Genomic DNA, 12,500 nt, shown 5'->3' with positions numbered 1-12,500 from the left:
TAGAGCAGCTGCCAGCTGAATGGAATGATCTTCATGATCTAGAAGAGCTGAATTTGTCACGGAACGAAAATCTTGAGACATTCTCATGTACAGGTCTTACCAAGTTGAAAAAGTTAAATTTGCGTGGGTGTAACATACAGCAGCTGCCAGCTGAATGGAATGATCTTCATGATCTAGAAGAGCTGGATTTGTCAGAGAACGAAAATCTTGAGACATTTTCATGTACAGGTCTTACCAAGTTGAAAAAGTTAGATTTGAGTGGGTGTAACATACAGCAGCTGCCAGCTGAATGGAATGATCTTCATGATCTAGAAGAGCTGAATTTGTCAGAGAACGAAAATCTTGAGACATTCTCATGTACAGGTCTTACCAAGTTGAAAAAGTTAAATTTGAGTATGTGTAACATACAGCAGCTGCCAGCTGAATGGAATGATCTTCATGATCTAGAAGAGCTGAATTTGTCATGGAACGAAAATCTTGAGACATTCTCATGTACAGGTCTTACCAAGTTGAAAAAGTTAAATTTGAGTGAGTGTAACATACAGCAGCTGCCAGCTGAATGGAATGATCTTCATGATCTAGAAGAGCTGGATTTGTCACAGAACAGAAATCTTGAGACATTCTCATGTACAGGTCTTACCAAGTTGAAAAAGTTAAATTTGAGTGGGTGTAACATACAGCAGCTGCCAGCTGAATGGAATGATCTTCATGATCTAGAAGAGCTGGATTTGTCAGAGAACGGAAATCTTGAGACATTCTCATGTACAGGTCTTACCAAGTTGAAAAAGTTAGATTTGAGTATGTGTAACATACAGCAGCTGCCAGCTGAATGGAATGATCTTCATGATCTAGAAGAGCTGAATTTGTCAGGGAACAAAAATCTTCAGCCATTCTCATGTACAGGTCTTACCAAGTTGAAAAAGTTAGATTTGAGTAGGTGTAACATACAGCAGCTGCCAGCTGAATGGAATGATCTTCATGATCTAGAAGAGCTGAATTTGTCATGGAACGAAAATCTTGAGACATTCTCATGTACAGGTCTTACCAAGTTGAAAAAGTTAAATTTTCGTTGGTGTAACATACAGCAGCTGCCAGCTGAATGGAATGATCTTCATGATCTAGAAGAGCTGAATTTGTCAGGGAACAAAAATCTTCAGCCATTCTCATGTACAGGTCTTACCAAGTTGAAAAAATTAGATTTGAGTGTGTGTAACATACAGCAGCTGCCAGCTGAATGGAATGATCTTCATGATCTAGAAGAGCTGGATTTGTCATGGAACAAAAATCTTCAGCCATTCTCATGTACAGGTCTTACCAAGTTGAAAAAGTTAAATTTGCGTGAGTGTAACATACAGCAGCTGCCAGCTGAATTGAATGATCTTCATGATCTAGAAGAGCTGGATTTGTCAGAGAACGAAAATCTTGAGACATTCTCATGTACAGGTCTTACCAAGTTGAAAAAGTTAAATTTGAGTATGTGTAACATACAGCAGCTGCCAGCTGAATTGAATGATCTTCATGATCTAGAAGAGCTGGATTTGTCAGAGAACGAAAATCTTGAGACATTCTCATGTACAGGTCTTACCAAGTTGAAAAAGTTAAATTTGAGTATGTGTAACATACAGCAGCTGCCAGCTGAATTGAATGATCTTCATGATCTAGAAGAGCTGGATTTGTCAGAGAACAAAAATCTTGAGACATTCTCATGTACAGGTCTTACCAAGTTGAAAAAGTTAAATTTGAGTATGTGTAACATACAGCAGCTGCCAGCTGAATGGAATGATCTTCATGATCTAGAAGAGCTGAATTTGTCATGGAACGGAAATCTTGAGACATTCTCATGTACAGGTCTTACCAAGTTGAAAAAGTTATATTTGAGTGAGTGTAACATACAGCAGCTGCCAGCTGAATGGAATGATCTTCATGATCTAGAAGAGCTGGATTTGTCAGAGAACGAAAATCTTGAGACATTCTCATGTACAGGTCTTACCAAGTTGAAAAAGTTAGATTTGAGTGAGTGTAACATACAGCAGCTGCCAGCTGAATGGAATGATCTTCATGATCTAGAAGAGCTGAATTTGTCATGGAACGAAAATCTTGAGACATTCTCATGTACAGGTCTTACCAAGTTGAAAAAGTTAAATTTGAGTGAGTGTAACATACAGCAGCTGCCAGCTGAATGGAATGATCTTCATGATCTAGAAGAGCTGGATTTGTCAGAGAACGGAAATCTTGAGACATTCTCATGTACAGGTCTTACCAAGTTGAAAAAGTTAAATTTGAGTGAGTGTAACATACAGCAGCTGCCAGCTGAATGGAATGATCTTCATGATCTAGAAGAGCTGGATTTGTCAGAGAACGGAAATCTTGAGACATTCTCATGTACAGGTCTTACCAAGTTGAAAAAGTTAAATTTGAGCGAGTGTAACATACAGCAGCTGCCAGCTGAATGGAATGATCTTCATGATCTAGAAGAGCTGGATTTGTCAGAGAACGGAAATCTTGAGACATTCTCATGTACAGGTCTTACCAAGTTGAAAAAGTTAAATTTGAGTGAGTGTAACATACAGCAGCTGCCAGCTGAATGGAATGATCTTCATGATCTAGAAGAGCTGGATTTGTCAGAGAACGGAAATCTTGAGACATTCTCATGTACAGGTCTTACCAAGTTGAAAAGGTTAAATTTGAGTTGGTGTAACATACAGCAGCTGCCAGCTGAATGCAATGATCTTCATGATCTAGAAGAGCTGAATTTGTCATGGAACGAAAATCTTCAGACATTCTCATGTACAGGTCTTATCAAGTTGAAAAAGTTAGATTTGAGTATGTGTAACATACAGCAGCTGCCAGCTGAATGGAATGATCTTCATGATCTAGAAGAGCTGGATTTGTCATGGAACAAAAATCTTCAGCCATTCTCATGTACAGGTCTTACCAAGTTGAAAAAGTTAGATTTGAGTGGGTGTAACATACAGCAGCTGCCAGCTGAATGGAATGATCTTCATGATCTAGAAGAGCTGGATTTGTCAGAGAACGGAAATCTTGAGACATTCTCATGTACAGGTCTTACCAAGTTGAAAAAGTTAAATTTGAGTGGGTGTAACATACAGCAGCTGCCAGCTGAATGGAATGATCTTCATGATCTAGAAGAGCTGGATTTGTCAGAGAACGGAAATCTTGAGACATTCTCATGTACAGGTCTTACCAAGTTGAAAAAGTTAAATTTGAGTGAGTGTAACATACAGCAGCTGCCAGCTGAATGGAATGATCTTCATGATCTAGAAGAGCTGAATTTGTCATGGAACGAAAATCTTGAGACATTCTCATGTACAGGTCTTACCAAGTTGAAAAAGTTAGATTTGAGTATGTGTAACATACAGCAGCTGCCAGCTGAATGGAATGATCTTCATGATCTAGAAGAGCTGAATTTGTCATGGAACAAAAATCTTCAGCCATTCTCATGTACAGGTCTTACCAAGTTGAAAAAGTTAGATTTGAGTATGTGTAACATACAGCAGCTGCCAGCTGAATGGAATGATCTTCATGATCTAGAAGAGCTGGATTTGTCATGGAACGGAAATCTTGAGACATTCTCATGTACAGGTCTTACCAAGTTGAAAAAGTTAAATTTGAGTGGGTGTAACATACAGCAGCTGCCAGCTGAATGGAATGATCTTCATGATCTAGAAGAGCTGGATTTGTCAGAGAACGGAAATCTTGAGACATTCTCATGTACAGGTCTTACCAAGTTGAAAAAGTTAAATTTGAGTAGGTGTAACATACAGCAGCTGCCAGCTGAATGGAATGATCTTCATGATCTAGAAGAGCTGGATTTGTCAGAGAACGGAAATCTTGAGACATTCTCATGTACAGGTCTTACCAAGTTGAAAAAGTTAAATTTGAGTGAGTGTAACATACAGCAGCTGCCAGCTGAATGGAATGATCTTCATGATCTAGAAGAGCTGAATTTGTCATGGAACAGAAATCTTGAGACATTCTCATGTACAGGTCTTACCAAGTTGAAAAAGTTAAATTTGAGTTGGTGTAACATACAGCAGCTGCCAGCTGAATGGAATGATCTTCATGATCTAGAAGAGCTGGATTTGTCATGGAACAAAAATCTTCAGTCATTCTCATGTACAGGTCTTACCAAGTTGAAAAAGTTAGATTTGAGTGTGGGTAACATACAGCAGCTGCCAGCTGAATGGAATGATCTTCATGATCTAGAAGAGCTGGATTTGTCATGGAACAAAAATCTTCAGCCATTCTCATGTACAGGTCTTACCAAGTTGAAAAAGTTAAATTTGAGTAGGTGTAACATACAGCAGCTGCCAGCTGAATGGAATGATCTTCATGATCTAGAAGAGCTGAATTTGTCATGGAACGAAAATCTTGAGACATTCTCATGTACAGGTCTTACCAAGTTGAAAAAGTTAAATTTTTGTTGGTGTAACATACAGCAGCTGCCAGCTGAATGGAATGATCTTCATGATCTAGAAGAGCTGAATTTGTCAGGGAACAAAAATCTTCAGCCATTCTCATGTACAGGTCTTACCAAGTTGAAAAAGTTAGATTTGAGTGAGTGTAACATACAGCAGCTGCCAGCTGAATTGAATGATCTTCATGATCTAGAAGAGCTGTATTTGTCAGAAATCAAACTAGAAGTATTTCCCACATTTTCATGTTTGCAGTGGAAACATTTACGAACATTGAATTTATCTGGTAACAAGAGATTGTTGTGTCTTCCCAACAATATATGGAATGGACTGAACTTGTGGAGATTGGATCTAAGCAATTGTGGTATAGAAAGTGTACCAAATACAGGTAAATAGTAATATGACTTGTGACTGTTATAACTAGAGAAAGATACCACTAATTTAGTGATATACAATACTTTCTTGAGTGACATTCATTATATTATGCATTATTACTCTGAAACAAGTTTGCTTGTTTCTAATAATAAGAAAAATTTGTTCAGTTTGTGTGTTGTCATAGTAGTAATTTACTCTTAAATGTGTGAATAAGTGGCTGTCTGTAAAGCCAGCCAGTGTGGTATATCAAACACAATACAACTTAAGTGTTGTTGACAAACAAAATTAGAGAGTTAAGTGTCTTTGCCCAAATTATTGTCCTTCCTTGTTTTGCACTGTTACTTTAGCTAATTTGGCAAGGCTATATTTGGCCAAATCTGCTTATTTGATGTCATATGGGGAAGATGTGAGAGAAGTTTTCGACAGGTGGGATCTGATAAGTACATGTATCATTCAATGGTTGATAGTTTGGGAGCTGGGATGGTTGGTTGTGGAATTAGGTACTGTCAACTTCATAACTAAAATTGTCTTGTTGAAGCCTCGCAGCGCCTCTGTTTGACTAGGCTCTTGGGCTCTTAATCAAGCACAAAGGCTATAGATTTGTTTGATATACATTAATAAGCATCTCTGGCATTTACCATTTACGGTACTTATATTTTATGGTCTTGAAAGTTTGTCTGTGTGTTTGCCTTTCTTGTTCTTGTGGTCTTTAGATAATGTTCAACAGTTGTAGTGTTCAAACATTTTTGATGCTACATTGTCATTTGTCCAGCATGTGTGTTCAAAGTGTCGTTTATGAAAGCGATAATTATTTGTTTAATCAAGTATAGTATTTATAACATATGTTATCTTAAACTTTTGTAAGGTCACATTCGTATCAGCCAATCAGCTTAATTAATAGGCATAAGTAGGCTAGTTAACTTTCACTTGTTTGACTGTAATTGTTGGAGAATTGTTGGAGTGTGAGTTATGTCAGTAAGAGTGAGAGGTGACGGGTAGTTACAATTGTGTATAAAATGTGATGAAGTATGGTGTTGTATAGGCAAAGCAAAGGCTAATTTTCGAGGGAAGCCTGAGTAGTGGAGGGGAGTTTTGTGGTATTGTCGATCCTGCCATGTTCTAAGTGTTTTGTTGCATGTTGTTCTGCATGTTGCCTCTCTCTTGCCACATTCTATATATTAACAAACATTTGAGCCATTACAATACAGAGGTTTTTACGTGTATTCACGTGTAAATACACTGTTACTATGTTTATTAACCCGTTGCTATGTGTAATGCCTCGATGCTCTAAAAATAATCCTAGCAACAGTATGAATACACTTGACAACATGCAACGAAATAGGTTTATAGATGATATGTCATTGTTTGCTAATCAATAAGTAACTTACTAATAAATTAGTTGCGTTTCACATTGTCGATTGCACTTGTACAATAAAATCGGTAACCATTTTAGTTAGTCATTAACTTATTTACATTTGTAAGGTTAAACTAGAGTGTTGGATGATTTAGTCTTAATTATGGATGGTAAGTGTGGCATGCATGTAGTTGGCAAGTTTGCTGCTTTGTGATGTGAATATGATAAATGTTGTGTTTAGTAGACTAACAGATAAGAGTTTATAGCATAATAGATAATGGAGTAAAACAGAGGTGAAGTGTGTTACAAGATGATAAGACAGAATGCCTAATGAATGAAGTGATTGAAACTTACTTGTATTTGTTTCTTTGTAAAATGATTATTGGGTTTCAGTCAACACCATATGTACTTGTTTACTGAATAGTTTGTTTTGCTTAACAATTGTTGTCATATGTACTTGTAGAAGTCACAATTGAAGAAATCTACATATCAGGAACTTCAGTCACTCATCTTCCTAAGGAATTTGTCTTTAGCTCCAAACTTAAGGAATTGAAAGTGGATGGATGCCCATTAGTGTTTCCACCCATTGAAGTGTGCAAGCAAGGCATTCATGTTATAAGAGAATATTTCCGTGAGCTGGATAAGGTGGGTGGAGTGCGACGTGGCAGAATAAAGATTCTAGTGATGGGAACTACAATGGCAGGAAAAACAAGCTTCGTTGAAGCACTGGAGAGTGGTAAACCATTTCTGGCACAACCAGATGAGAGAACTATAGGGGTAGTAGAAAAAGTGATGAAGCTGGATGATAAAATAGAATGCAAACTCCTTGACTGTGGTGGCCATAGAGCGTACATGCTAACTAACCAGCTGTTCATCAGTGACAATTCATTGGTATTGATTGTTGTTGACAGCAATCAGTATAAGTTTACTCAACAATGTTTTCGACAAAATATTGCAGATTTCCTGCAAGTTGTGTATGACAGAAACAGCAGAGCTCACATTGCTATTGTTGTGAGTAAAGTTGATCTGATGATCGACATGTCAAGAGAAGAAATGAGTAGAAAGTGGAGTGAACATCTGCACACTTGTCTACGTCAATTCTTGAAGATCAGACAAGCTGAGATTGATCGAATGAAACGGATCATTGCAACTGGTGATTCTCCAAAGAACAAATACGTATCAGAACGTCTTCACTTTTTCGACTTTCAGCGAATAACTGTTGAAGAAAATGTGCTATTGACGAGTGCAGCTACACACGAGGGTGTGGTCAGTGTGAAGGTTCATTTAAGACAACTGTGTGGTAATGAAAGGCTGATACCTTCACTGCACACAGAGCTGCCATCATCATGGGTGACTGTAGAAGACAAGTTGATTACACCACAACCTCACACGTCTGTCCCCATTACAGATGTCTCTTATGCAATGCAACTGTGTGTAGAGCACGGACTGACAGAAGAAAGCTGTCGTGAGTTGCTAAACTACCTGAACCAGGTAGGAAGCATTCTGTATTACTCTCATCACCCGACTTTAGCAGAAGTTCTCTTTCCTGTACCACCATCTGTGGTCACTTTACTTAAGGCTGTTTTCAGACATGATCACGAATCTTTAGAATATGATTATCGGTTTATTGGGGTAGATGTAGGTCCTCAGAAGTTTAAGGAGATGAAAAGTGATCTTGTTTTTAATGGCATTGCTAGGATATCTATGCTGCTGGCACTGTGGAGTGAGTTCCATCTTACTGCAGATCGTCATGTTGACGTGTTTATTAAGCTCTTTCTTGCTCTCGACTTTGGTTATCTAACTGGCTCATCAGATGATGTAGTTCAGGAACTGGCACAAGCTCTGGGAAGACGTCAGATCACTTTAGCTCTGCCAAGTAGCACCAACCCGACATCAGATTCATCTGGTCACACAATAGAACAAAATCGTCATCAAGAGCAAACAGACAGTTGCAAAGAAATGATTTCTAAGCTAAAACAACATAATGTTGGCTTGTTGTTGCCATGGTTACTCAATGATGAGAAACCAGAGGATGTTAATGAACTTTGGCCTCTAGATATACCACATGGAGTCATACAAGTTGCAGTGGAATACTCATTTGCATATGAACGTCCATTGGGTTTGTTTGAACGACTGTCTGCTCGTTGCCATCGTCACTCCAATTTTATTCGTCACTGGAGCAGTGGACTGCTGATGTGTTATGGTGCAGTGACTTTGCTTATCAATTGCAGCAAGAATACTTCACCTGGCTCTATATGTCTCAGTGGTAGAGTAGTCAAGTCACATCACAGTGTTGGCAGATTGTGGCATGTTCTTCTTCGTTGTGTGTCAGACATGGAGGATCTCCTCCAGTCTGTTCCTGGTGTTCTCCCTGATAGATTCATCTACAGTGGAAGTTCTTCTAGCACAAGTAGAAAGTCTCCCCTCGGTCGACCTAAGCAGTTTGTGCCAAATGAATCGTGGGGAACATTTGCTGTAGATGCTGTAGCAGGAAGATACAGTGCAGAGATGTCCAAACACATCCAAGCAGTACAACAGGGTAAACAACAAACACGAATCCTGTCTTCACATAGAATGTGTTTATGTGTAGTTTTGTATTTATTTAGTGTGTCCAAGTGTAAAGAAAGGTATTCCTTTATGTCACGTTTTGTCTTCGGAAAGTGCAACTCCAGTGGATCGATTGGATCTCCACCAGATAGCAGCAGATGTTGGAGAGTTCTGGCCTTCCTTAACAAGTATCATATTTGGTTCTGACCAGTCTGAGTCTAAGTTATCAAAGCTACAGCAAAACATTTCTGACTCCAGTTTTGTCCAGCCACCAGCATTCCGCATATTAAGTGAGTGGTTAGAGTTAAGAGACAACCAACTGATGGTATGTGAATTGTATGATGCTCTACTTGTTGCTCGCATTCCATCTGAACCTCAAAAGCATTTGAGTTACTTGATGTTGCCTGATGCAGCATCTGAGAAGACGACTCCACCTGGTGACTCTGACAGGGTCACTCCACTCATCAAAGAAATAGTAGCTGAAAACGTTGGACATCGCTGGCATGAACTAGGTATATACCTTGCTGTTTCAGAAGGAGTCCTAAGGGAGTGTGAACGACAAATTTACACATACAAAGAGAAATTACATAAAGTTTTGTCAGCCTGGACAGGTGAAACCCAACATGCTACAGTTCAGCAGTTGTTGGTCGCTTGTGATAAAGCTGGAGTGGGAGGAATAGTCAGGAGAGAGATTAAGTCTAAGCTTGGCACAAACTGATTGGAACTTGAATCATACAGAGTGATAATCGTATCCATAACAATTGTTGTTTGCTCTGAAATAAAGAAGTAATTATCTATATGTGGACGGGAAAAGGGAAATAAGAGAAACAAGACAACACACTTTGCTTGCTGCGAACCAACATCCTTATCATTGTGTGCAGCTACAATATATGTAGAAGATTATCATCCAGGAGAAAATATCATCAGAAAATAAGAAAATTTTGATGAGAGTGGATTGTTTGTGAACAAGATGGTTATTGATAGGTTGACACACCTGATTGAAATTACACACAAAGCAATGATGTAACTGCCTTAGAACAAGGTAACATTATTAAGTTGGATGACATACTGTTGGTGAATCTGTTGAGTTCAAATGTGTATGCATGAGTGTGAGTGGAAAGAAAACAATTGTAGAGCAACACAAGTACAGACAGACACACAAGCAACAGACATACAAAAACAGAGACATACAACTGAGCACAAACAATCACAAGATAGTTAGAACATAAATCGACCACTTGAGTGTCTCTTGACTCACATATTATTCAGTATATCAAATACACACCAATGAGACGTCGATTGTGTCTCTAGGTTCACTTCAACTTGATCATCTCTGATATTTCATCATTGACTGGATGTGGCAGGATGTCAAGCAGCCACCGATACGTTCATTTATGTCGACTTGTACAGCATGATATCACACCACGAGTGAAGGACAGACACACAAACCTCAGCCTCTTCTTACAAGATGAACACTCATTATAATGGAAGTTATTGTACAAATAGTGTATATAGAAGATACAGTAAAGACAAAAGTTTAGTTGTTTTGTATTGAACTGCTGATAGCTATTGGAAATTGAATCTCAGCTTCACCAGATAACGCATCTTGATCTACAAGAAAACATCGTGTCACCCTCATGTGTCTATTGAAGTAAATATTTGCATTTAATGTTTCTAATTATTTATGTATTTAATTAATTATTTATTTATTTAAATAATTAATTATTAATTTTGTAATATTTTATCTCCAATATCAACAATCCTGTAAACATGGAAACATGTTAAATTGAGGACACACGTCTTAGATAACCATGACAGACACAAACAAACTCATGCCTGTTGTCCATATCAGACACAGTGTACGCATGTATGTATGCATCAGGATTCTAGTCGACCAACTCTCATTCACTTTAGTGACTACACATCAAATTCTTATGCTAATTATATTATTTTGTATTATATTAAATATCAATAATAATTAATTATATTATTATAGGTATTAGTTACTAATTAATCATTATTTGTTTTATTGATAGATGGAGTTGTGTATTACATTCGTGCATCTTACCTGCTTCACATCATATATGACGTACTCTATGACGAAAATACAAATGTTAGTCTGTTGTCCGTGGCTGATCACGAGAGGTGCGTAGGACGGTTGACTCACCGTTGCAGTTGAGTGTGTAGCCGTGTGGGTTATGTACTTTGGTATCACAAGTTGGACCGAGAGGAACGACACAACCATCAGACCTGCACAAATATAAATTTGTATGTATGTGTGTTTGTCTGTCTGTAGGTCTGTCTATCTGTCTGTCTATCTGTCCATCTGTCTGTCTGTCTGTCTATCTATCTATCTGTCCATCTGTCTGTCTGTCTGTCCATCCATCTGTCTCAATCTGTTCAATCTGTCTCCTCACATTGTGTGTATATTCCCTGGATCACGTGCAATCCTTCCTTTCCCCATAACACTCTGCTTTCCACGAGGCAGCTGATCTGCATCATAATCTGCAGCTAACAAATCATTCGTTGTCCCCAATGATACCTACACCACACAGCCATCAATTACACCAACAATCTACAAACAACGACCATGCTAAACGAACATCACAAAGTAGAAGAAGACCGACGTTTTTTGGAGCGAGTAGCAAAACAATAGTTTGCACTCTTCGAACAGATATCAGCAAAATAGACACCTTTTCCAAAATGAAACAAAAACATAAAAAAAATCACACATTAAAATATCATAAACAGCTGATGTAATACCATGTAGCCTGTGACTGGTGCTTCTGGGGGTGCAATCTTGAGACCTTCACTCAGAATGTCAACCCAATCGGTCAGCCTAGAGCCATGCCATAAGAGCTGCCTGCCTGATATGATGGATGTTTGTGCAATGAGTGATAGAAGGATGTCGTGACTGTGTCGTGTGGTTACCTGTTGCCGATGTCGGTGAATGTCGACTTCTTGTCGATAAAGAAAACGTCGAGAACATCCAGAATGTATTGATCGTGAGTCTTGGCGTGTGTTGTTTTAACGTAACGCTCAACAAGCTAAACACACAAACACACTTGTTTACACTTTGTCTGTTGCTTGCCTGTTCGTCAGCCTGTCTGTCTGTTTCTAAACTTGTACGTTCGTGCAGCCACTTCTTTGTCTAGAGGAGTCACCTGACATTTAGTGAAGCATACCGTCTGTCGATTCAATCGTCATCTGCATGGTCATTTCACTCATCACACGCATGGCAGGCCTGGAAATAACAGCCGGACATCCGATATTTTCCAAACCAACTCTAGCATTTGTCAGGTCCGACAAGAATTGACGGGACACTTTGTCAAACGTTTTTAGAAAAGAAAGCAATCAATGAGCGTGTTTTCACAGGGTTAACTCGGGTGAGATTTGGGGTAGACTACAAAATAACTGGGGATTAGAGTAGGTGTTAAAATAGGGTGGAGTTAATTAAGTGAAGATACGCCCTAATATAGGATAGCAATATGCATATGTTACGATTGCGATATCCATAGGATATGCAATTTGCATAAAAGATACATGTCATGTGGAGACACACATTCACTCTGTTGCCACTCTCTGCTCTCTCTCTCTCTCCCTCTCCCTCTCCCTCTCCCTCTCGTCTCACTGTTGCTGCCCTTTTGTTGCTCATGCATGGCTTAAGGTAGACTACTACAGGACCGTAGCCGGCAGTTTGGAAGTGGTCCGGTTGAAAATTAGCAAACAAGCACAGGTCGACGCGCATGTGCATGCAGACAAACACAAAACATAATTTTTTTCTCATA

The 12,500-nt window shown here is 38.8% G+C and overlaps 3 protein-coding genes across 3 annotated transcripts in view; 2 read left to right on the top strand and 1 right to left on the bottom strand.

Annotated features, from left to right (window-relative positions):
- Positions 1-5,934, top strand: part of LOC134187261 (malignant fibrous histiocytoma-amplified sequence 1 homolog) — a 7,844-nt gene extending 1,910 nt beyond the window's left edge. Inside the window, exons 2-3 of the mRNA XM_062655378.1 lie at positions 5,216-5,294; positions 5,854-5,934. Coding sequence (XP_062511362.1) covers positions 5,216-5,294; positions 5,854-5,934 — 160 coding nt within the window. The remainder of the gene's footprint in view (positions 1-5,215; positions 5,295-5,853) is intronic.
- LOC134186940 (uncharacterized) lies at positions 4,529-10,197 on the top strand. The gene is made up of 4 exons (XM_062655040.1): positions 4,529-4,824; positions 6,629-8,704; positions 8,772-9,754; positions 10,024-10,197. The coding sequence occupies exons 2-3, from the start codon at positions 6,850-6,852 to the stop codon at positions 9,428-9,430; spliced, it is 2,514 nt and encodes an 837-aa protein (XP_062511024.1). The 5' UTR covers positions 4,529-4,824; positions 6,629-6,849; the 3' UTR covers positions 9,431-9,754; positions 10,024-10,197.
- Positions 10,168-11,883, bottom strand: LOC134187260 (poly [ADP-ribose] polymerase 2-like). The gene is made up of 8 exons (XM_062655377.1): positions 11,836-11,883; positions 11,644-11,759; positions 11,476-11,551; positions 11,316-11,405; positions 11,130-11,254; positions 10,880-10,962; positions 10,781-10,806; positions 10,168-10,323 (listed from the first exon to the last, which is right to left on the bottom strand). The coding sequence occupies exons 1-8, from the start codon at positions 11,881-11,883 to the stop codon at positions 10,279-10,281; spliced, it is 609 nt and encodes a 202-aa protein (XP_062511361.1). The 3' UTR covers positions 10,168-10,278.
- Positions 11,884-12,500: the final 617 nt, after the last annotated feature.

This window comes from Corticium candelabrum, chromosome 11 (assembly GCF_963422355.1).
Source record: "Corticium candelabrum chromosome 11, ooCorCand1.1, whole genome shotgun sequence".
Classification (NCBI taxonomy): Eukaryota; Metazoa; Porifera; class Homoscleromorpha; order Homosclerophorida; family Plakinidae; genus Corticium; species Corticium candelabrum.
Note: the sequence above shows the minus strand (reverse complement) of the source record. Positions and strands in the feature narration are given on the sequence as shown.

Excerpts from the sequence above, each read along its gene's own strand:
- LOC134187260 (XM_062655377.1), bottom strand. The coding sequence starts at position 11,883 with ATGTCAGGTGACTCCTCTAGACAAAGAAGTGGCTGCACGAACGTACAA. Across the intron at positions 11,255-11,315 it reads GTCTTCTTCTACTTTGTGAT|GTATCATTGGGGACAACGAA; the intron begins GTTCGTTTAGCA and ends TGTGTGGTGTAG. Across the intron at positions 10,324-10,780 it reads TCATATATGATGTGAAGCAG|ATCAAGATGCGTTATCTGGT; the intron begins GTAAGATGCACG and ends GTTTTCTTGTAG.
- LOC134186940 (XM_062655040.1), top strand. The coding sequence starts at position 6,850 with ATGGGAACTACAATGGCAGGAAAAACAAGCTTCGTTGAAGCACTGGAG. Across the intron at positions 8,705-8,771 it reads CATCCAAGCAGTACAACAGG|TGTGTCCAAGTGTAAAGAAA; the intron begins GTAAACAACAAA and ends GTATTTATTTAG.